The 24,357-nt window shown below is 41.6% G+C and overlaps 1 protein-coding gene across 2 annotated transcripts; it reads left to right on the plus strand.

Annotated features, from left to right (window-relative positions):
- The first annotated feature begins 436 nt into the window (after positions 1-436).
- Positions 437-12,113, plus strand: RPP40 (ribonuclease P/MRP subunit p40). 2 transcript variants are annotated; one of them, XM_009903797.2, is made up of 8 exons: positions 437-610; positions 1,724-1,868; positions 2,937-3,005; positions 5,040-5,135; positions 6,239-6,364; positions 9,380-9,578; positions 10,401-10,535; positions 11,775-12,113. In XM_009903797.2, the coding sequence occupies exons 1-8, from the start codon at positions 482-484 to the stop codon at positions 11,971-11,973; spliced, it is 1,098 nt and encodes a 365-aa protein (XP_009902099.1). In that variant the 5' UTR covers positions 437-481; the 3' UTR covers positions 11,974-12,113. The 2 variants fall into 2 exon arrangements, with proteins under 2 accessions (XP_009902099.1, XP_054020283.1); XM_054164308.1 differs by lacking the exon at positions 5,040-5,135.
- The last annotated feature ends 12,244 nt before the right edge of the window (positions 12,114-24,357 follow it).

Here is a 24,357-nt window from a genome sequence, read left to right on the forward strand (position 1 = left end):
GGCCCTGCCTCTTGTCCTGTCGCAGAGCACCACTGCTTGCCTCCTTTTCTTTAGCTATCGAACAGCATTGAGAAGATTCCCCTCTCAGTCTGCCCTTCTGCAGGCTAAACAGCCCCGGGTCTCTCAGCTTTTCCTCGGAAGGATGCTCCTCAGCGGCTTGGTACCCATCCTTTAGTCTTAGAGACCCTAGTTCCAGACCAATTCGTTATATACGTATCCAGCCTAAAACTTCCCCACACCACCGTTCCCACATCAGTACTGCGCCCACGTAATGGGGGCGTGGAGCAGGGGCAGGCGTTCCACGGCCACCGCCCCTGCGTGCGGGCCGCGCATGCGCACACCCCACCGCCGTTACCTCGGAAGCAGCAGGCGGAAGTGACCTCACCACCCAACTTCTTCCCCAGTCCTGCCCCTGATTCTTAGACGGTTTGTGTAGGCGTCTTTGCTCGGGGCGGCGGTGGCCCCGCGGGGCTGGCGGGTGATGTCGGTGCCCTCGCTGAAGCGGATCCGCCAGGTTCCCCGGCACCTGCTGGTCTGCGAGAAGGGCCACGCGCGGCACCCCCGCTCGCGGCACGCCGCGCACGTGTGGGACCATGCCTACAACTGCCGGGTGAGTGAGTGAGTGGGCGCGCGCGGGCGCGTGCCGGCCAGGTGACCGTTAGCGGCCGTTGCCTTTGGCGGGGCCGCTGCCCGCCTGAGGCAGCTCGAGGCGTCCGCGCTTCCCCGCGGAGAGCAGCGCGGCCCCTCAGCGCGGCCCCTCAGCGCGGCCCCTCAGCGCGGCTGGAGGGCTCCCAGCGCTTTGCCAGCCCTTAAAGAGGCGCTTAGTCGGGGCTCCAGGCTGTATTCTAGGAAGTGTCCCCTATCCTGTGCAGCCACGAACTAGGAGAGAGGTGGCAGTGTTTTGTCAGTGCTATCTGGTGAGTATGGCAATGGTCTCTAGTTGAACCGGGGGAGGTTTAGATTGTATATCGAAAGAAACTTCACTGAACAGGTTATCAAATGGACTACCCAGAGAGGTGGTTGAGTCACCATGCTTAGGGACATGGTTTAGCATCAGACTTGGTAGAGTTAGATAATGATTTGGCTTGATAATCTTAAAGGTCTTTTCCAACCGAAACGATGCTATGATTCCGTGATAATCACAGGGAGTAGCGCCCATAGGTTTCTAGTCAGAAAAGCGAGGGAGTCCCTCAGCGGTGAGGCGAGTTTCAGCTAAAGTTTGGCTGCAGGTGTGCCCTGGAAGTCCCTTTTTTTCACGTTGTCCCTCCTTCAGCCAAAGGGCCATCATCGACAACGGATTCCCCCTCTGGAGAGGCTCCAAACGTGCCATCCTGGGCAGCTAGCTTTAGGTGATTCTGCTTTAGCAGGGGGTTGGAGTAGATGATCTCCAGAGGTCCCTTCCAACCTCTAGCATAATGGTATTTCTTATTTTGGGTGACTTAAGACTGTATTTTTGCCAGTTTGCTCTCCTTTCTTTGCTTTTTGCAAGTGTCACTCAGGCCTTCTTACTATTTCTTTCTTTAGTGCTTTTTTTTTTAAGCAGTTAACTTGTGCCTTCTACTTGTGTGACAGGCAGCCACTTGTCAGTTGTTACTTGTGAATCTGTGCAAAGGGTGAGATGTATCTGTTCTCTATGAACTTCTTTTTTCCCATTTTACTGCTTGATTTTCTTCCAGAATTTGATTTCATGATGTGACTTACATGATGAATTTGTTCCTAACAGGTGTCATTTTTGATCCCTGAGTGTGGCCTCCTACCTGAAGTGCTGAAAAGTACTATTGCAGATTTTGGAGAGTACTACCTGGTGAGGAATTTATCAGTTCATGAACTGGTCTCTCACGAATTCATTGATGCTTTTGTGAAGAAAGGTAAGGAGGAAACCAGAACATGACAGATACAGTAATAGTGCATAGTTTTTGTCCATTTATTATTATTTATTCTGAAATGTTTTTTAAAGGAAGGGAAGACACAATGCTAAGAAAATTCTGTCTCTATCTGTGCTTTGTTGGTTTGTGGTGAGTTAGCATTTAATTCTGCTGTCAAGAGGGCTTCCACATATCCTCACACTTGTTTATTTTCCACATCTAAGCTTTTATTCAGATTCATGCAGAAATCAGCTCCCTTCTCCCTTGCTCATTCATATTTAGAATAGAATAGAATAAACCAGGTTGGAAGAGACCTTCAAGATCATCATGTCCAACCTATCATCCAGCACCACCCAATCAACTAAACTGGGTTAGCTGTTCTTAGCAGCAGGCAAGAGAAAAAAGAGGAAAATGTACACTTTTTTCTGGGGGATAGTTGGTTCGTTTTGTTGGGTTTTTTTACTAATGGAGCTGCAGCAGGTCATCTTACCCAGTGAGAGCAAAAAGGGTGTGAAGAAAGACAGTATACCAGGAAGGATTGTCAGGAAGAAAACATTAAAGGGAAAAGAGAGGAGAAATGAACACGTGGGTGAAATGAACAGGGGCTTGTATTTTCTTTGGCATAAAAGCCATTAATGAGATTAATAGTTTTATGGAAGTAGTATGACATTTGTACACCAAATTTACAGGATCTGATTCTTGCATTTTTAAGAAATTGCTTGTGGCAGGTAATGCTGCCAAATATATTTAGTGATCTGAGCATCTTCCACATTGTCTTCATGTGAACTAACAATAGAAATGTGTCTGGGGAAAAATAGTGTTTTCCATTTTCTCAGTGGGGCAGGTGACAGGCAGGAAGAATGTCCTTTAAAATAGTGCCAGTGCAGGGTTTATAAAAAATAACCAAACATTATTTTGTTTGAGAAGATGGCAGACAGTTGATGAAAACAAAAGGGTTTAAAGTGATTCAAATGGTGTCTGGCATGTTTGGTTATCTTGAGGTAAATCTTTCATGTTGTCATATCTGTCTTTATACGCTGTGATCTCATGGTTTTCTTTTTACTATTAAAGGTTCATGCTATGCACTTACCTATAACACCAAAATTGATCAAGATAATACTGCAGCTCTGCTACCAAATGGTACGTTTTGGTTTCAGTAATGCATGCGTCCTGACTGTGGTCTTGGTTGTTTGGGGTTTTTTTCATTTGGAATAATGTAAACTCAAAAATTTAATGCTTGCTATACTTGCCAACTTTACTAGAAACATATAAAGCAGGAAAATACTAGTTTTAACATTTTTCATTCATGCTATTAAATTACTTCATATAAAGCAAGTTAAAACAAAAAGAAGTTGGCATAACTTTTGTATAGTGTCAGATTGTCAATGCATCATCTGTAACTGCAGTTGCTACAAAGGATTAGTGTTCTGAAAATACTGCCTTCTGACTTCTTGTTTCCTACTAGTTTTAAAGATAGAACTTGTACCAAAACAGAAAATTATTTAGTCTTCATTCTTTGGGAGTTATGTAATGTGTTAAAATACTCTCACAGTTCCATCATTTTGTTTTATGACAAAATGTTCCACCTCAGGTGAGATTTTGTGTGCAGAGAAAACAAAGCTACTTTGTCAGTAAATATTAATTTTATTTCTATTTTACAGTATGTCAGACATAACAGAGACACAGATTGGTCTGTTACCATCTAACCTAAGATGCTATAAGAAGTAAATTCAGGCTTTTCAGAGGAGAAATTCTTTGTGCTCTGTTAGCACAGTCCTAGCAAAATAGATACTGGTAGCGATTCAGTTTGTGTGATTACACACACAAGTGGAGGAAAGGTTCACAGGATTTTAGGGATTGGAAGGGATTGTCCAGAGATCATATAGTCTAAACCCCTGCTAGAGCAGGACCACATAACCATATAATCTAGTGCAGGTAACACAGGGACACATCCAGACAGGCCTTGAAAGTCTCCAGAGAAGGAGACTCCACAACCTCCCTGGGGAGCCCATTCCAGTGCTCTGTGATGCTTACAGTGAAGAAGTTCCCCCTCATGTTGAGGTGGAACTTCCCGTGCTGTAGTTTATATCCACTGCCCCATGCCTTATCACAGGGCACAACTGAGAAGAGCCTGTCCCTTCCCTGCTGACACCCAGGCCTCAGATATTTATAAACATGTATTAAATCCCCTCTCAGTCTTCTCTTCTCCAGACTGAAAATCCCCAGGTCTCTCAGCCTTCCTCATAAGGCAGTGCTCCAGTCCCTTCATCATCCTCGTAGCCCTCCATTGGACTCTTTGGAGTAGATCCCTGTCCCTCCTGAACTGGGGAGCGCAAAACTGGATGCAATATTCCAGGTGAGGTCTCACTAGGGCAGAGTAGAGGGGGAGGAGAACCTCCCTCTATCTGCTGGACACTCTCCACTTAATGCACCCCAGGATATCATTGGCTTTCTTGGCCACAAGGGCTCATTGCTGTCCCATGGATAACTTGTTATCCACCAGAACTGCCAGGTCCTTCTCCATGGGGCTGCTCTCCATCAGATCACCTTCCAGCCTGTACTGGTGCGGTTTATTATTTCTTCCCAGATGCAGGACGCTGCACTTATCCTTGTTGAACCTCATTAGGCTCCCCTTTGCCCAGCTCTCCAGTCTGTCCAAGTCTTGCTGAATGGCCAAACAGCCTTCAGGTGTATCAGTTAAGCTTCCCAGTTTGGTGTTGTCAGCAAACTTGCTGAGCAGACACTCTGTCCCCTCATCAGTGTCATTGATGAAGATGTTGAATAGGACCCCAGAACTGATCCCTAGTGGACTCCACTTGTTACAGCTCTCTGGTTGTACTTGGCACCGTTGACCACCACTCTTTGGAGGTGGTCAGTGGCACCAAGGTTGAGACAGTGAAGTGGGGCAGCACAGTAGAAAAGCTGTGACTGTCTCAGGAATAATAGTGTCTTTTTATGTTCTAGTTCATAGGAACTCTTTGGTTAAAAAAGAGTAATTTGAGTTTTAACTTCTTGTGAGAGTTATTCTGGTTAATCCATTTAACTGGAGCTCAAGAGCCTGGATTACATTAGTAATACCATAGATCCAAAGATAACATGGTACAAGGTACACTGAAGACTTCAAAGGGAAGGAACTAGAAGATATTTGTATTGAAGTTTGTTTTTTTTCGATAGGAAAACTAATTCTGTCAGTGGATAAGGATACTTATGAGGAGCTTGGTCTGCAAGGTCGCCCTTCTCAGTATTCTGGCAAAAAAGCAATGAGATATGGTAAGTATTACTTACATTAACTGTGCTTATTTCAGACATGTGAAGTACCTCATTAGGATGCTAAACCAGAAATGCTGAAGTTTCTCTTCCCTTAAAATTGGTTCTTGTGTGGATCCTGTCTTTCCAGATGTAGATACAAGGACTTTCTCCTAATAATAAAGCAGCTATAACAAAACACATGTTGGATCTTTTTGATATTCCACACAATTTTTAATTTCTGGGGGGTTTATTTATGCTGGAGTGATGCAGGACTGTGTTGTGCACAGTGTCTGTGCCTTCTGATTTAAAATGCTAAACTAATTAAGGTGGAGCTTAAAATTTGCACAAAATTTGTAGAAGAATAATCAGTGAAGAGCCTCACCCAAGGCTGCTTGCTTGAAAGGGAAGATTGTATTATGCTGACACACTTAAAATGGGAATCTCCCAATAACAAGTGCTTGGAAAACGGTATAAACTTTTAAGAGCTGCAGAGACAGAGTGTGGTTTTTATTTTTTTTCTCCTTTTTTTGTTGGTAAATAATTAAGGCCTATGAATGCTACAGTATCTCAAATGTCTTAGAGCCTGCAGCAGTTGATGGGTAATTACACTGAAAAAAACCAAACAACTTTTAAGGGGAAATTTGTTATCTGTAACTAGAATTTCTGCAGAATGTGACATCACTTTACTATTCACATTGTCAAATAAAATGTGTGATGAAAAATAAATACAGCTTTTGTCCTGGCACCTATTCATCTTGAAAAAATGTCATTGCCATGTATGTAGATTTTGATGTTAAACTCTGGCAGCTTTTTTAATGCAAAGAGTTTGCCTAGTCACCAAGATACTTTAAAGATGCTGTGTGGGACTTTGGTCCGCCATTCCAAAAGGAATCTCTCCCTCCAGTCACTGTAAAGCAGTCCTAGATTATATCAAAATGAGGACAGCAGGAGGTGAATGCTTATTTACATAATGGGGAGTACTATTTGAATAATCAAATACTTTGGAAAGATGATATCCATGTAACTGGGAAGCTTAAGGGTCTTTGTTCCTTTGTGGTTTTTTTTAGTTCTTATACGAATTTAATGTTATTTCAATTAACAGTTACTTTTCCCCATTTTTGTAGCTATAACAATTGACTTGACTGATTCCAGCTTTCACCCTGATAGCAAGAAACACAACAGAGTGCTTTGGGCCTTGAAAGACAAGAAACCTTTAGAATTTGACATTCTGCTGGCTTGGTATCATACAGGTAATAACTAAATGTAAAATTTGGATGTAACTGACATGAAGTCAGTTTGTAGTTTACCATTCTTCTCTAGTGATTGTCTGAATGCTTTTAGTGTGGTTCTGCTTTGAGTCTCCTCACTAGTGAGAAGGGCTGTTAGAGAAGTCCTTGAGAACATTTGCCCATCTGCTCTTTACATTGTTATTTCTTCCTGACTCTTTGAGACCAAGTGTGAGAGTTAGTTCACTGTTCTGAAAAAATTAAAGCTGCTTATGAGCTTATTTAGCAGTGTCCCATGTTTAAAGCAAGTCCTTCATGTGTCCTCTCCCCTGTTTTGAGTACTAATCAGACAACAAGGATCCTTCCTTGTTTGTCACACAGACATGGTTTAAAAGCTTGCAGTCCCCATCCTTGTAGTCCTCAGGAAAGAGTCATAGTGAAGAGTGTCACTACCATAAATAGTGATCTAAATACAGCTAAGGTTGCAGATCTTCACACTCAGGTTGTTTGGATTTATTGACCCTGAATAGAAAAATGCCTCTAGGACTGATATCTTTTGTATACTTCTTGCTGCCAGTGTAGCAGAATTCAGGAAGAACAACATTCATTCTCTTTCTTTACATCCAAAACCAGATCAGGTCAATAATTCCTGAATATAGAGTTAAATCTCTGCCCTTCTGTGCAGAAATCTTGTGCTCATAGCACACAACAGACTCTTAGTTCCTTAGTACTGATAAAAATAAAACTAACATATTTTGTTAATTAGACATAAGGCATTGTATGGATTCTGCTGGAATGGGAATGTTTCTTCCACTTCGTGCTTCTGGCACCAAGAGGAACAGAAAAAGGGAATATGGACTATTGAATGTCTTTAGTGACAGAGACAAAACAATCTTCTCTCCTATTGTTGTAATTTCTGTGACAGTTTTAAATGCTCATTGGCTGAAATTCACTGGCCTCCAAAAAAAAAAAAACATTTACAACATACCTGGTTGTCAGCATGGAAAGCTATGTCACAGCTAGAGGAATTGTCCTGTTAGTCTTGACTACAGTCTTTGAGTTTCCTGAAGTTAGGACTGTAGGAGCAGATTTTAAAATCTGTAATTTTTTTTACATTTGACTAAGAATTTTAAGGCAAGGTCATACATACTTTGAAGCTGTTAGCCTATCATATGCCAACAGGAAGTACAGGCTGAAGGAAGATCACTGCTCTAACACACTTCAGACTTAATTATATGTGTATAAAAATACTAAATTAACAAGACTTCAGTGGCTGCTTATCTTTCTCACTGTGATTTTTGGTACTTGAAGGATACTAAAGAGGATCAGGTTATCCCTCCTTTTTCTATTGCTCAAGTGATTCTCCTTGATGAGATAAATATGGCTTAGGGACTCCATAATTTTGGGGAACATTACTGGATATTGTATTCTGCAGTGAAATCAACCCTGCTCTTGAATTTCTTCTGCAGGATTTAAGTGCTGCTCTGGACTAAAGGCTTCTCATGAATAAGCTATTATTTCTCATTATTACTTTTTGAAAAGTCAATGCATTGTCTGGAATTCAACATTTAGGAGAATCGATTCCATGTCCATTAGCTTTTTGCTTCAAAGATAAAGTTGGTTACTTTCTTGTAATGTGCAATATGGTGGTTTGGGTCAGGTTTTTAGAATTTTACCTGCTGTTTTGGGTCACTTACTAGAGTTAAAGAAACACAACCTTTCCCACAAGTCTGGTAAGGCACATCTAAATGTTGCAGCTGTACTGCCTTTAAAGACCTGTCACTGGTTGGTTTTATTTTAGTAAAGTGAGATTTCTTTACCTTCTCCTCCTCCTCCTCTCTTCTATCCTTGTTCTCCAGACATCACTGATACATCTGTTCTCAGGCCTGTAGTCACCCACTCACTTTTCCAATATTCAGGTTAAATAGTGTGCTGGGATGGCAGACTCCATGGCCAGGTGTGTAAGCTGAGTCTCTAGACTTGGATGAACTTCCAAACATAAGGTAGCTGAAGGTGATTTCTCAATTTACTGTAAATCAATATTTTTTTTACAAAACCTTATGACTCCTAAATTAAGCCTGCCATCACACCAAGAAAATGAAGTATGTAGTCTGTAGTGATGGGCTAAGACATCTCAGTATTCTTGTGCTCAGCTGAGAGAACAAAGGGAGCCACTAACATGAAAGACCAAATGCCTTTTAGGACAACCAAAAGGGAAACAGCAGTCATGGAGGCATGTTCCAGGAGAAGTTAAATACTGTAGCTTTCTACAGAGTATTCCTGAGATTTGCAATGATTCCATTGGAGTTCCTGGAAACCTCTTAGAGGCAGTTGTTTAGTGAACTGGAGATTCTGAGATCCCTTTAGACACACACTGTTTTTTGAGGGAATACTGTCTGAATTCATGTGAGCTTAGTTCCTTTTACCTCAGCTTAGAGCTGCATTATCTTTGGGTGCATCTACCACATCTATTTTCCATTTGAAGCAGCGATGTCTGAGGAATTGCTGGAGATGACCTAATGGTATAAGAAGTCATTGCCCTTCTACAGCAGCAAGTACTTACATGTGAGCACAAAGGGAGTGTACGTATGGGCATGAGTAAGGCAAAATGTTCTCTTGCCCCGTGTGTATAGACATGGGTATAGTTAGAATATGAGTGCATTTGGAGACAGCTTTGTCTTGGGGAGCCGTTAGTGTGTTCCTGCTTCCTTTCTTGTGTTCCTTTTTAGGAACATTCCAAATTATTCTTCTCATGAGTTCATTTCATTACTTGACAAATTAATTGTGCTTGATTTTCCTGTGTACGCTTGCTAGTTAAACAGTAAATTTCCTGAACTATACTGAGTTGCTGGATCTTGCACTGATTTCTATTTCCAGGAATATAAGGAAGCTGAAGGTTTATTACTTTGGCCAAAGGTAACAGCATGTAAAGAGCTTTACACCCTGCCTTTTCTTGTATACATAAAATAAAGGCTTTATGTATTCAGTACTCCTTTTAAGTAGTTTTGTAACAGCTGTTTGTGATATTGTGTTGTTAAGGTGCAGAGGAATCAACAGTGATGTCATACTTTTCAAAACACCAAATACAGGCACTGAAGCCAAAAATAACATTCAGCACCATAAGGGACTTGCAGTGTCCAGTGTTAGACAGTAATGAACTAGAAGGCAAGCCAGAGGAGTCCTGCAGCACTGAGGAACTGTTTGAATGGCTAGGTGCTGTCTGGAATCAAGTTAGCTTGTAAGTATTTTATTTTATTGATCCTTAAATGGATTTTTAAGTAAGGAAAGACAGTTTGGCTCTACCAAACCTCCCTAGGCAGCCTGTTCCAGTGTTCTGTCACCCTCACAGTGAAAAAATTTTATCTCAATTTCCACCCATTGCCCCTTGTCTTGTCATTAGGCATCACTGAGAAGAGCCTGTCTCCATCCTTTTAGCACTCACCCTTGATATATTTATAAACATTAGTGAGGTCACCCCTTAGTCTCCTCTTCTCCAAAGTACAGAGCCCAGCTCCCTAAGTTGCTCTTCATAAGGAGGATGTTACATTCTCTTAGTCATTTTTGTGGCTCTGTGCTGGACTCTTCCAAGCAGTTCTCTGTCCTGCTTAAACTGAGGGGTGCAGAACTGAACACAATATTCCAGATGCGGCCTCACTAGGCCAGAGTAGAGGGGAAGGAGAACTTCTCTCGACCTACTAACCACACCCCTTCTAATACACCCCAGAATGGCAGTGTCCACAAGAGCACATTGCTGGCTCATGGTCATCCTTCCATCCACTAAGACCCTCGAGTCTCTTACCCCTTCACTGCTCTCCAGCAGGTCAGTCAACCTATATGATACTTGGGGTTGTTCTTTCCCAGGTGCAAGACTCTACATGTTACCTGTTAAACTGCCATTGTCTCAAACCATGAGTTTTACCCTTCTGATTATCACCCCCATTGCACTATGGGGCACACTGAATCAGTAACTGGGTGGTGTTTATCTGCTTACCAGAGTTAACCATGTAGAAGATTTAAAGTATATTTATTTTACTGTGGTGTTCATTGTTTTTTCTTTCAGAGACAACAAATCATCTAGCTTCTTATCAACCTATTGCTGCCCTCAGCCCAACACAGTGGTGGAAAAAGCATTTTTGTGCACAATCACAGGCTTTATAATTCCTGAGAAGATAACTCAGTTATTGGAGCAGCTGTGGTAAGGCCTATCAGGAGTACATTACTAAAACACTTGTGCTCAAAGACTTCAATTTTCAGTAGTACATGGGATGGGGGAGGTAAATAGAAAATATTCAAAAGGAAGATGGACTTTTCTAACTAGGAAAGGAGCTGAAAGGTTAACATCAGTATAAAAAAGAAATAAACTATTTTGGATACTTCAAATTTTGAAAATGCCTGCCTTGCATTCTAGTAATGACTTTGCTTTCCATTTTAATTTCTTAAGGAGCTGTGGCTCTGCTGAGCTCCTACATATTTTAAATACCCCCTCTCTATGAAAACCATGTTCCCTCAAATACATCTGATTTAGTATTTTTAACTACTGATAGAAAATATTACTCAACTCTCTTTATGATATTAAAAGGAGTATCACAAGTTACTTAAAGGTTATTACAGCATTTAACTTACAGTGAGGTTTTTGAATCAAGTGTTTGTAACACAGGACACTGGGTAGCAATGACTGAGGTGAACGTAGTTCTAAATCAATACCAAACTACACGATACTGGTGCATCACAGATGAGTGTGTTTCTGTTTGTATTGTATGTTGGTGCTACTGACAGCAAATTCTGGAAGCTCTTTGCTCCTCACCTGAAACAGTGCTTGAAGTGCCTGGTGGCTAACAGTTGTAGCTGTGACTCAGGACGATATTGCTGTAGTTTTATCTGGAATATGATCTTTACTCTTGCAGCAAAGCTTCCCCAGGCTAGGATTGGAAGACAAATTTCCTTGGCTTTTATTTTACTTAAGAGCAGTGGATAATGTATGGCTTTGATTATTTGTAATCCAGTTTCTTTCTGGAAGTATTGGTGTCAAGCATAGCCTGACTGCCTCTCTTCCTCCAATATCATTTTTGCCCTGATAGCAACTGTCCTCAGTAGATGTTCTATTTTCTGAAAGACAATGCATGGTGTAGAAGACTAATAACAGCTACTGTACAACATAAAACCTTTTATATTGCTATAGATTGTAGGTTTGCCATGTCTAAAAGTCTGGTAGAAATCATAAAGAGTATTCAATGAATTGTCAAGAATCATCAATCTTACTTCATTTCCTGATGTCTTCTGATAATAGATGCAAAAGAAAATTCTCTATGTACTAAAGCAGGATTTTTTTAACTCCTAATTACAAATTTTCTTTGCAGTGACAGTGTCTTTATTTTATTTGAGCATGCTGTCTGTTCCATTATAATTATTGGTCTCCTTTTCTTCTTATCTACAGTTGCTATTTTGGTGAACCAAAACTGGCCTATTGGCTGACCTTAACTGTGCATGGCTTTGCAGACAGCCCTGTTTCCTGGAGAGAAAGCGAACATGGATTCCACAAAGGAGGAGAGAACTTGTACAACTTTGTCATTTTCAGAAATCTGGACTACTGGCTTCAGATGGCTGTTGGAAGTTATGATGATTGTCCTCCATAAAGCTACATCTACGGAAGCTTTTCACTATTTTTGTCTTACTGTATAGACTAATAAGGTAGTTTTTATAAAAGTAATTAGGTAACAAGTACTGAGACTAGGTATTTTTCTGTTATTTGTAGCACTTAAAGGACAACTTATGATGAAAGGAATGGATTTTTTTTACTACTTCACTGTCATACAGTGCCTTCTGAGAAATTTCACACATCTAGCTTGAAGAGAAAGATAATGTTTTTAAGGGTTACATTCTCAGGAACTGACTGTAGGTGGTTTCGTTTTATCCAGGAGTAACTCTGGAATTTGAAAGGTAGTTTTACAGACTGCTATCTAAAATATCTGGGAGGAAAGCTTGTTCTGGGACATAGTGTTTTCTTTCTTTACATTAAAGATCTGTAAACCCTTCAAATTCATTTTTAAGAATACTGGCACATGTGAAACCCACACGTGTTCTCCGTAATGTGGAGAAAAAAGGTGAAGCAGGTATGCCACAGTGGGAGGAGCATCCATCAAACATAGTAAAAGTAAAGACTTACTGACCTGCTTTTGGGGTTTTCCAGATATTACAGGTTTGACTCAGCCAGCAACTGAGTTCCAATGCAGCTGCTCACACAAAACTCCCACATACCACATTCCTGGTGGGATTGGAGGGAGGATTGGGAGCAAAAAAATAAAGAAAAGCCTTATGGGTTGGGATAAGAAGAGCTTAATGGAATAATACCTTTTTTTCTCAGAAAGAGCAAGCAAGCCAGCAAGTGACAGGGTCAGTGGAAAAGAAAGGCAAAAAGCCCAGAAGCAAAAGAAGCTGGAGAAAGCACTGGAAACAGGACATGTCACAGGTCACAGTCTGAACTCCCAAGTCCCATACTCCCTTGTCTCTGCCAGCTATTCCCCTGGTATCTAATACACATCAGCTGTCTGTCTTGGTTGGTGTTCCTTCCCAGCTGAGCAGCAGATCACAGCTGGTTATCAGAAATTGATTTTTAAGTGAGCAAAGACACTGTTGCTTTCTTAATTGACCTCTACACACACTCACACTTGCACCCACACCAGATCTCTGCTTTTAAAAGTAGCTCGTGGTTCTTGCTTATTGGACATTTCATGAAATGGAGATTGCACTGTCATGTTATTGCACGTATTTCTGGGAAGAATGCTATGGCCTCAAACAATGCAGCTGAAGTGAAGCAGGTTTTGTTAATATAAGCATTAATGCTGAGAGCATTGGCAGCTATAAATAATCCAGGTTAACTGCTATGGAAGGGTTGGATGGTGGTTTGGGAGGGGATGGAGGTTATTTCAGTTTTAACTAGTGGATATGGATCATTAAAGTAGCAATGGAAGTTGTTCACTTGATGGAATGAGAGACTGGTGTTTAAGGCATAGCTGTAGTGGAAACTTGAAGATCTACTGTTAGGCTGAGTGGCCTAGAGAATCATAAGGATCATGAGAAGTGGTTGAGGTTTCATTTATCTGTTTATTGGTTCTCTTCAGTGGGGAGAATCATCTTGGGTGATTTACTGGATGATACTTGTCATACACCTCCACTAAACCCCTTTTGCTCAAGTTTTGTTACACATTTCACAAACACTTCTAATGAATCAGGAAACAGTTTCCTAAATCATTGTTGTTCAAAATCATCCTGCTGTAAGATGTTTCTGGAAGATTAACAGGAGCAAAAATTCGTAGACTCATGGAATTGTTTTGGTTGGAAAACACCTCTAAGATTATCAAGTCCAACCACCTCCCTGGGCAACCTCTTCTAAAGCATGACCACTCTTTCTGTAAAGAAATTTTTCCTAATATCCAGTCTAAACCCCATAGCAGAATTTCAGGACGTTTCATCTTGTCCTGTTACCTGATACTAGAGTGATCAACCCCCACCTCACCTCAGTCTCTTTTCAAGTAGGCCTCTCCTCAGCCTCTTCACTAAACAATCCCAGTTTTCTCAGCAGTTCATGGTAAGACTTGCTCTCTAGACCCTTAACCAGCTTCTTTGCCATTCTCTGGACACACTTCAGCACCTCAATATCTTTCTTGTAGTGAGAGGCCTACAATGGAACACAGCTGTGGCCTCAGGAGTGCTGAGTACAGGGGGATGATCACCTCCCTATTCCTGCTGGCCACAACGACTAACTGTTCACAGGATCGCTCTTAAAGAGTAAAATTGGAGACTTAATTATTGGGCTATTAAATAAACACCTTCTGAATATTACCAAGAACTTCAGAAGTGTCTTTTAGCTGGCTTTATTAGAACAATTTGGTGAGATCAATTCTATTATGTCATTGCAGGTGAATAATGGCATGTTTGTTGATTTATCATGAGGACAACTATTCCAAACCTCTGTCCCTGTTGAAGCTGGTACCTTTCTTCAGTGCTACCAAATCAAGAATGTATTTAAAGGATAGAGCTTAAAGCTGTATGGGAAGCCAGTGCTATTACGCTGTCATTTTTGAAAGTTTTTGTAGTTTGGCATGGGATAAAAGCCTCACTGAAATAGGTATCACACTGCTGTTGGGACAACACTGATTACAATTAATGAAAAGAGGTTTCTTTGTTATTGAAGCAAATGGAGAGTTTAAATGGTTGGCTTTTGCAGGGCAGGCAGAAGCCCCAAAAGTGGTATAATGGATCTTGAGCCTGTTTTTTGGTTAAACACTAAATACAACTCTCAGAGCCCCTGGTGTCAGAACAAGATGATGTAAGTCCCATAAACGGATTTAAATGTGCTCAAATATTTTTATAAGCTTTATGGCAGTTTGGTATCATCATTTATAATAATTTATAATGGTTGGACTCAATGATCTTAAAGGTCTTTTCCAGCCAAACCAGTTCTATTATTCCCATAGTTGGCATAAAAGCCATATGCAACGGAGAGTGATATGACAGAAAGGTGGTTGTGTGCTCTAGGTGTCACTGGAATTTTTACTGCTCTACAGGATGTTGTGACTAGCATCCCATTAAATATTGTGGAAGCACAATGTGAGGCATGTGGAAACGCTATACCTGTGCTGATCTTAAAGGTCAGCAGGAATAACATATTTATCATGTCTTTACCTTTCCTCTACTTGCCTGGAGGGTGATATGAGTGAAGGAACTGATATGGGGTTTGCTGTGCTTAAGGCAAGACTGTGATGTGCTGGAAAACATGACTCCACTTACTTGGCAACCTTGCAAAGAAGAGGGATGAAGGGTAGCTAGGGGTAACATGAATCATGTGGAATATTTTCTTTAAATGTGAAATGGGTTTTGTAGTTAAAAGGGTGGTTGTGCATCATGAAAGGCTGCAAAAGCAAAGAGGGAACATGCTTTCCAAATCCAGAGGAGAGCAATACTCAGCAGTTGCTAATCTATCTATGTTCTAGTTGCGGTCAGAGTGTGGTTTTGAGGTCTGAGGCTGTTGTAATTGCCTGGAATATGTCACTTTGCAGCAAGATTCATTGTTCTGCTCTCCCCTGTAGGAAGGCTGAGACTTTTAGCTGTAGGACTTCCCTTTCAGCTGAGCAGAAAGACTTGGCCAAATTCCCATGTATTGTTTTAGGGAAACACTATTAATTATGACTTCCATTATAAGCATGTCAGTTCTGTGTGATCCTGACAGAAAGGGATTATATGTGAGTTTTTAGGAGCCGGGTTTTGATCCCTGCTGATAGAAGTCCCTTAAACTTTGGAGGATCATTAAGATGCTTGTTTGATTCCCTGATTTCACAAATGGTCTTTTTTTTTTTGTCTTTTTTTTTTTTTTTTTCATTCCATTTTCTCAACCTCTTGCTGTCAGGTTTTCTTTGCAATGCTCAAAACATTTAGACATTAAGTCAAGTTAAATGTGCATGAACTCAAAGCTCCCTGCCTTTCATGAAGATGTAGAGAGGCAAAATTGAACAGGGCTTGGAAACACTTTCCAGAAGCTACATAAGATGCAGTGGGAATCTCTCTAGATAGCTCCTATGGAACCAGGCAATTGGAGCATAGCCATGATGGAAGCATCTAAGAAAGCACATGTGCTTGATTGATGCAGAACTCCTGTTTACCAGGTTTTGGAGGTATTAGGGAATTAACAAAGGAGTCTTCCACTCCTTATTTTTCCTCCTTCTTTCCTAACAGCATCTGGCTTGTCTCAGTGATAGAAAAGGTTGGTACATGGAAAATGCTGAGATGGGTTGTCAAGAATAGTAACGGTTTGAGATCATGAAAACCAGTTTCCAGATACTGTGAAAAGCCTGGGGAAGCTTTCTGGGAAGGGAGTTGAAGCCAACCAAAGACAAGTCTGGACTATTAAATTAATTAGCCTGTCATGAGGTTTTTGAAAGCAAAGAGGGAGCTCTATTAGCATGTTGGCTTCATGGCAAGTGAGAGCTGGCTGGAGCCTGTTCATCTGCATGTAGTTTGGGGATGAATTAAAGTCTTAAAGCCTGTGGGTTTTGTTGAAAGTGACATTTTTTAAAGAGGCGAGTTGGCTGCTAGGAGTCAGAATCACAACAGAGCCAAAATAAGCTTCATATTTCTTAACCCTCCCTGTCACTGTGTGGTCCAGATTATCCCAGATGATGTGCAAATGCACAAGGACCAAGCATTGTGAGATGCCGGGTTTTAATGAGAGAGGAGAAAGAAAAACTACAGTTGCTCATTCTGTAAATACGTGGCAGGTATGACAAAGACCAAGTTATTCAGCTCTGATGATGTTTATGAGGAGTGGGAGGGGAAGCTGCAGAATAAGAAAAAGTGCTGGGGATGTGAGTAAACTGAAAACTGAGACTATGACTTCAGTTTTTGGCACAGGTTGGGGGAATAAATAAAGTACTGAGATGGCAGGGGGCAGGCAAAAGAGAAGTGTCAAGAGCAGTGTAAAGAGCAAGTCTCGAGCCAGCCTGCTGTGCATTGTGTTAACAGGAGCAAGCTGGATTTGTGAGAAAGATGGATAATGGCAAGAGCCTAAAGGGTTTGAATGGAGGCCACCAAAAGATTGCTGTGCTCCACTCATTTTTGTGCTCTGGTGTGATGGATCATATGCTGTTCCATGGGGCTTCAAAGAGGAATACTGACATAATGCTAGGAGGGAAACAGGGTTTCTTTTTATTAGAAAATAGTGGATTAGATAAAATAGTGATTTATATGAATCTGAGTGTGTGGGGAGCTGGTATCAAGGGCTGAGAAACTAGCACCTTAAAAAAGCACCAAGAGAGCCAAACTGGATCCTGAGTGACTTTTTATTCTCTCCTGATAGAAAACTATTGTTAAGAAAGAGAAACTTCTTAAAATTAGTTGGTAAATACAATTTTTGGGCAGATTGTAGCTGACAATACTCCTATCTCTCTTATGCCTGTGTGAAAAGGAGATTGTAAGCCTAAACGTCTTAGGATCTTTTACAGCTCTGGGTGGGTCCAGCTAGAAGGATGCCAGGCTTCCTCCAATGCCCCTCTGTTCCACTCACAGGTATCTCTGACCCCCAAAGATGGGGAAGGGTTTTACATGCCCTTCTCTTGGTACATACCTTGTTCTTCTTTAAAGGGCAACCCCTGATGCTGTGCCAGCAAGTGCTGGTTTATGAATACTTCTGATCCTCACGAGTATGAATTCTGGTATTTTGCTGGGCTAAAATTGAAGTTGCCTTGATGCAAAGCTAATTGGGCAGCTTATTAATAAAACATATTTTAAAAAAATAAGAAATTTACTGAGAAAATGGGGTTAAAACTCTTAAAATGGGCAAAACCTTCTAAAAGTGAAGACGTGAAGACTGGACATTAGGCATTGTGCGTGTCATAAATATAGTGCAAATAAGGGATTTTTGACATTTAGGGCTAAACCAAACCTATTTCCCATTTGCTTTAAGTGACAGACTCATGTCTAACCTCATGGATAATGGCAGAAGTAGCAGTCTTCACTGGAGCATAGATTTATTAATTTACACAAATAAAGGAGGGATTGAGGGGTGGGAAAATCCATTGCTAAGACTTGAAAAATCAGGTCATTTTGCTTTGCACAAGGGCTGTGCAAACTGCAATGTGCTTGTCAGTTCAACTGGTTTGGGGTTGTTTAACCATTCTGGGCAGCCAGCCCAACTTACAAAACTGCAATTATCGTGATTGTTAGGAATAGTTCCACATCTTTCCTTGGACTTCTTCTGCCCTGCTGCTTTCCTTTTTTTGAGGAAATCTTAAATTTTCCTGTCAGCTCTGTGGAGACCCTAATTTTCCCCTTAGGAGTTCCCACAGAGACACAGAGGCTCTCCAGCCCTCTAACAAATGTAATCCTTCCAGAGGCAGCAACAAGCAGGAGTATTGTATCTCAGGATCAAATCCCTGCTGGCTCCAACCAACAAAGCCAGGTCTTGCTGCTGAGAGATTCACAGAGCTCAGAGGAGGTTGATTTTATGAATTTCTACATATATGTCTAATTTGCAGGCTCAGAGGCTTTGCCATTTGCATTGTTCCTCATTTATGGCCATGCCATTTCTATGGCAGGAGTCAGAGGCTCTGGTCAGTGAATGCTTTTGAGGTATTTTGATGCTGCTTTGTGAAACTAAATGAAAAAGAAAGAACTGGCATCAGGTGCTGGCAACCCAGCAGCTTCTTGACTTGAAGTATGATGAAGGACCAGTGGTTTGAAGGCCCTCTGGTTATGCAGTGTTACCTGTGCTGTTGCCTCAGGCTAGACACAGATGTGGATGTCTTTAGCTGTCAGGGAGAGTGTTCTGGAAGGTGTAGTTTCAAGTTGGTGTGAGCTGGAATCGCAAGGTGAGGGTGGGGAAATTGGACAGGTCTGTAGTCTTAGCAATACTGTACTCTGCTGTTTTATCACCAGTGATTTGCCGGGTCTGGTACGGCAGCAGTCCAGGCAAAGCACACAGAGGCCTTTGTGCAGCTCTTCAACAGAGTGCCTGTTGTGCACAATAGGAAAAGGTTTTGGAAGATACTTAATCTAACTGCCATCCTTGCAGAGGAGCTGTGCTTCTCTTCTTGTGGACTCTGGGTGGGATGTTCTGACATTCTTATGTCCATAGTTTCAGTTTGAGGCAGTCTGAGAGAAAAAAAATCCTCTGCTTATCTCATACGTGCCTTATGGTGCTGGGTTACTGCATGCTCAGTGATAACATGTTCCTGGGGAACAAGCCTTACTGTTAGTGCTGGATCTCTTCTCAGCTCACCAGAGCACTGGGAAATAATTTTGGCATGTGAGGTTATTGTGTATTGCTGGCCAGAAATTTTCCATCAGGGAGTTTCCAGATCAACTTGTTAGGATACAGAACTCTGCTGAGGGTTTCTGAACTCTCTGAATGTAAACTCAGGAACTCCATGCATGTGTTTTCCTAGACACTTGCAAAACTCCCTTTATTTTCAGCCAACCAACCTCTCCCAGGCACTTTTATATATTTATATATGGCTTATTTGTTAGACACACATGTTGTGTTACAGACTACTGTTTTACTTACTGGGGGCTGAAAGTTCAGAAATCAAATTTACCAGAGGGAGAGTTGAAAAGGAGAGATCTTAAGAGATGACATGCTGAGAACAGGTGATGACTGGTTCAGTGGCAAAATTGCAGTTGTAATGCCTCTGTGTCAAGAACTGTCTAGAGGCAGATGTGCCACATCCCTTGTTCAGCAGGTTTTGCTCCCAAAGCATTCATTTAGCATGTGAGCATTGGTGGACCTGTCCTGCTTTAGGAAGTGCAGTGAGGGAGCTGAACAGCATTTTAATACAGGCCAACCAGAGATGTGCAGAAACTCCTCATGTATTTTCAGGCTTTGAGGTATCTCATTTGTCATTGCCTCTAGTTCATCCATCAGACTGGCTGTTGTGGCTTATTTTGCTTCAAGAAAATTGATGTCAGGACCTGACTTTTTTCTTTTTCTTCCCTTGGATGCATGGACTTGTTTCATTTCTCTCCAGAATACAATTTTCTGTCAGCTTGAATGAACATGTAATTCCTTCAGAAGCATTCAAAAATGAAAGTGTGACTTCAATTATTCCCAGACACAATACAATGCTGGCTTCAGAAAATACATCTGTGAGTGTTGCAGCCCAGCTCTTCAGATCACAAAGCTAAGCTTGCAGACTCCTATTTTGACAATTGATCTTGAGGAATCTAGCAAGCAGAAAAAGTAGTGAACAAAGTGGCTACCCTTTATTTTGATCCCTTGCTTCAAGAGGTCCTCCAGTTTAAAAACTCCCAGCTTTGCATTAATTTATGTTGACTCTTACTTAGCATCTAAAATAATTCTTCCAGCACAGAAATTCAGGGTTTATCAGGTTTCCATCTTAAAGCTCCTCTGTTCTTGGTGAGCGTAAAAGCCATGGGGAGACGTGGGTTGAGCAGAAAGGGAAGAAATCTGGGGCTGTCATTTGACATTTGAGCGTGGAAAGAAAACTGTTCATCATTTTCACTTTACGTTGTGTAATGCAGGCATGATTTCTGTAGCAGTGTCTGCATGCCCATTATTTGGGGCTTAGTAGGTAGTTGTAGGTTTGGTTTGTTGTTTTTAATGATACTGTTTGATTGAAGAGTCCAGTCCAACTTGCCAAGTCCAGTGAATTCCTAAACATTGTATTAACACTTCACAGGTGCTACTGGCAGCAGGTAGTTTGCCCAACGCATGATTGAGGTGACTTTGAGGGATGCCTCAGGGAAAGCCTTTTCCTACAGAGACAGATGGCACAGTGAACTTAGAGAAAATCAATTAATAAGGGGGAGGCAGGGAGGACAAAGGAGGGCTTTGAAGTTTGTTCATACTCTGGGTTTTTTCTAGCAGTCAAAACTATGGTGGTTTGGCTCTGGCTAGGGCCCAAACACCCACCAAAGCTGCTGTATCACCCCCCTTTTTAAATGGACAGAGCAGAGGAGAAAATATAACAAAAGGCAATATAAGACAGAAGCAATTTAATAACAATCATAAGCAGAAGCAAAAGCAGAGAGAGATGTTAGTCTGCTTCCCATCAGCAGGACGGTGGTTGGTCTCAGGAAGCAGGGCTTTCTACACTTGGTGATTTCTTTGAATGAATCCCCATACTTCCTTCTTTCACTTTGGTCTTATATCTGAGCTGGCATCATATGGCATGGAATACCCATTTGGCCAGTTTGGGTCAGCTGGCCCAGCTGTGTCCCCTCCCAAGATCTTGCCCACCCCTCAGCATACTCTTGGGGCAGCCTGGATACTTGTTCAGCAGTAGCTAAAACACTGCGGTGTTATCAACTACTGCTGCAAAACACAGCACTAGAAGCATGCTTTGAGGAGAATTAACTCAAATTAGCTCAGCCAAACCCAATACTAGAACATTTGGCCAGAGATGGAAGTAAAGGGTTATGATGAATGAGTGTTGGAAAGCAGCATCCAGGAAATAGTGGCTTATTACAGGACTGTGAATTCACTTCTCACCTTTCAGAGTTAGGTTGTTGCTCCATAATGTGTGTTTAGTAAGTATCCAGAGTAAATACAGTAAAGATGTCTTATGTTGGACATAAAGGTGCACACTATGTATTGTCTCCTTGAGTAGACACTTGGCTATATTCAGTGTGACCACTGGTAGCTGGATTTCTGTTCAGACTGATTGATTGAGGCAAAATGTCAAGGAGTCGCTGAGGCCAAAGCAATAGTTTCAGATACTACAAAAGGCAGGTGTTAATTTTGGTTGAGTATTGCAGTCCCTTTTATCCTCAGAGAAACAAATACATACGTTTTCTTCAAGGCTTCTTACCTGATACATCTTGGTGGTTTCTAATTCCCCTTATTTGTTGTGTTTTTCCCTGTGCAGGAGGGTAGGAGAAGGACCTAAAGTACTCCATTGTCAGCTTCTCGTTTTGTATTGCATTTCAGAATCTTGGTGTGTTGAACCACTCTTCATCCTGTGAGTACTTCAAGAGTTAATTATATTTGGGGTTTGCTTGTTAGTGAGTCTGATGCATGGCTTAATCTGCCAGTCATGTCTCTCATGAGTAGTAAGAAAAAAATGCAGAGACATGTGAATGAAATATTTTCTAGAGAAATCTGAGGGGCTGTACAGAACAGGATGGATCAGAGGCTCTCCTCATTATAGTTCTTCTCTTTGAAAGGAAAATTCTTGAGTGGCCTCTTCAGTATAACCAAGCTGCCATGCTGCATGACTTAAGTTGTCAGCTCAGCCTCTGCCACAGGTCCGTAAGACACTAGTGGTGGCAGTTCCTTAGGATGGAAAGTCATAAAGCAAACTGTAACCACATTGTGGTATCTCCTCCCTTTTGCTCCCTTCAGAAGCATACTTGTCATGTCCCAGATGGATCTGAAGCACCTCAAGTTCCACCAGCAAACAGTGATATAGGCTCTGTCTGAAGAAAGTTTCTTCTCTCCACTTGGCCAGAAATGTTTTGTTACTGCCTTGTTTCCTCGATGCCTGCAGTCCCATTTTATCCACTAGGTTGAAGTATGTGTGAAGTACAGAATCAGCCAGGTTGGAAGAAACCTCCAAGATCATCAAGTCCAGCTGATCACCTAACCCTAACTAATTACTAGACTATGGCACCAACCACCTCATCCAGTCTTTTCTTAAACACCTTCAGGGACATCGACCCCACCACCTCCCTGGACAGCCCACTCCAATGGCCAATCACTCTTTCTGTGAAGAACTTTCTAAGATCAGTCCTAAACTTCCCCCTACACAGCTTGAGACTGTGTCCTCTTGTTCTGTTGCTGGTTAATAAGCAGTTAATAGCTCAGCATTATGTGTTCAATTATTCTTTTTCAGCACACCTGACTCAAATCAATCCTACCTAAAAAAAAAATGTATCATTCCACTGAACCTTGTTTTCTGATTGACAATGGTGCAGCTTCTGAAGCAGAGAAACGTGTTTTGTAGCAGTGTCAGCAACCAGTGAAGGATTCCCTGAGGCAAACTGCTTCAAATCCTGGATTTGTGCAAATTAAGGAAGCTTGAACAAGGAAAAGACCTATAGGTGAGTTCACTTTACCCCCAAATACCTGTTGTAGATTAGTTTACCAGTTGAGCTAAGACCTGAGTCTGCTTTCTATTTTTGCTCAAACTAATGGATCAGCAGAAGGTAGTGGTTAAGTGTACATAGGTTGATTACAAACAGGTCCAAGTCCATCATTCAGCCTATGGCCTGCTGGTACTCCTTCCTGACCAGGAGAAAGGTTCTTTTATGTACTTCCAAAAATAAACCTGAACATGATGGAATTATGGTGGGGAAAGTGTACTTTATGGCCCCAGCACAGTCCAGGTGCCAATGCCTGTAACTTTGCTTTCTGCTAGTGCCCAAGATATAACCTGTGTCATGGAGAACTAGGAAATCAGAGATTCCTCCATGTTACAGGTTAATACATGGGTTAACCTGACTTCTCCCCCTGCCCCTTTCTCCCTCTCCCCCACTGGTGGGAGTTAGAAACAAGGAAAGTGGAGAGTTTCAGTTGAGTTACACAAAATGATTCACTACTCTCTTGCAGAGATATCAGATTACGGAGGGGAGGGGAAAAAAACACAACCCTGAAACTCATAGAGGAAGCCACACCACATGAAAAACAACCAGAGAGAGCCTAGCCCCTGGAACACTAATTACACACCTCAGGAGTGTCACACCATGCAGGCAGCATTGCTCAGAATAGTGTGGGGGTATATATATATATATATATATATATATGTATATATGATACAGCTCAAATCATTACACTACACTACATTATCAAGACTCCTCTGCTATTTTAAAGTTTCAGCACCAACACTGACAGTTGCCTTGCAGCTAAAGCTGGCTCAATTTCATATTCCTAATTCTATTAGCTAGAGAGTAGACTTGACCCTCAACCACGTGGTGTGATATCGATTTGCTTTCATGCCTGAAGGAGAAAAGTGGTTTCCTTCTTGTAGAATAAAACTACATGGAAGTTCTCTGAAGCATCAACAAAAGTACTGATTAGATGGTCTTACAGGGTACTTGGGTCCAGCAATTCATGGCATTTTGAAATTCTCCAGGTACTTTACCCATCAATACCACAATCAAGGTAGAAAATCCCTTGTGATGTCCTACTGCTTCTGTGAGGCTGCATCTCCAAAGAGTGTCTTGGAAGTACCACTGGCTTCAGCTGCCTCCATGTGCTTCCCCCGTGGCCATCAGAGCTGTGTGACTACAGTTGTCATCACCCGTAAGAGGCTACCTCTGACACCAGGTCAGTTTATCTATGCAATGCCATACATTTATGTAGGACAACACAAGCATCAGCACTGAAAGGCTAGAGAGAAATTCTGTGAAGGAAAGCCTTGAGGGCACTCATTTGAAACTGTCTTTAGTCAGGTTTTATCCCTCAGACCTTCCTGCTTGCTCTAGAAGTCTATAGTTTTTCTGCCTGTTCTGCCATTGTTTTGCAATGACTAAGCTAGACTTGTCACTTTCAAGCAGAAAGGGTACTTTTA

Source organism: Dryobates pubescens, chromosome 9, assembly GCF_014839835.1.
Source record: "Dryobates pubescens isolate bDryPub1 chromosome 9, bDryPub1.pri, whole genome shotgun sequence".
Taxonomy (NCBI): Eukaryota; Metazoa; Chordata; class Aves; order Piciformes; family Picidae; genus Dryobates; species Dryobates pubescens.

Bases quoted from the DNA above. Each gene is read 5' to 3' on its own strand.
- RPP40 (XM_009903797.2), top strand. From the start codon at position 482: ATGTCGGTGCCCTCGCTGAAGCGGATCCGCCAGGTTCCCCGGCACCTG. The intron at 5,136-6,238 runs GTAAGTATTACT...CCATTTTTGTAG, and splicing joins CAAAAAAGCAATGAGATATG to CTATAACAATTGACTTGACT. The intron at 10,536-11,774 runs GTAAGGCCTATC...TCTTATCTACAG, and splicing joins CAGTTATTGGAGCAGCTGTG to TTGCTATTTTGGTGAACCAA.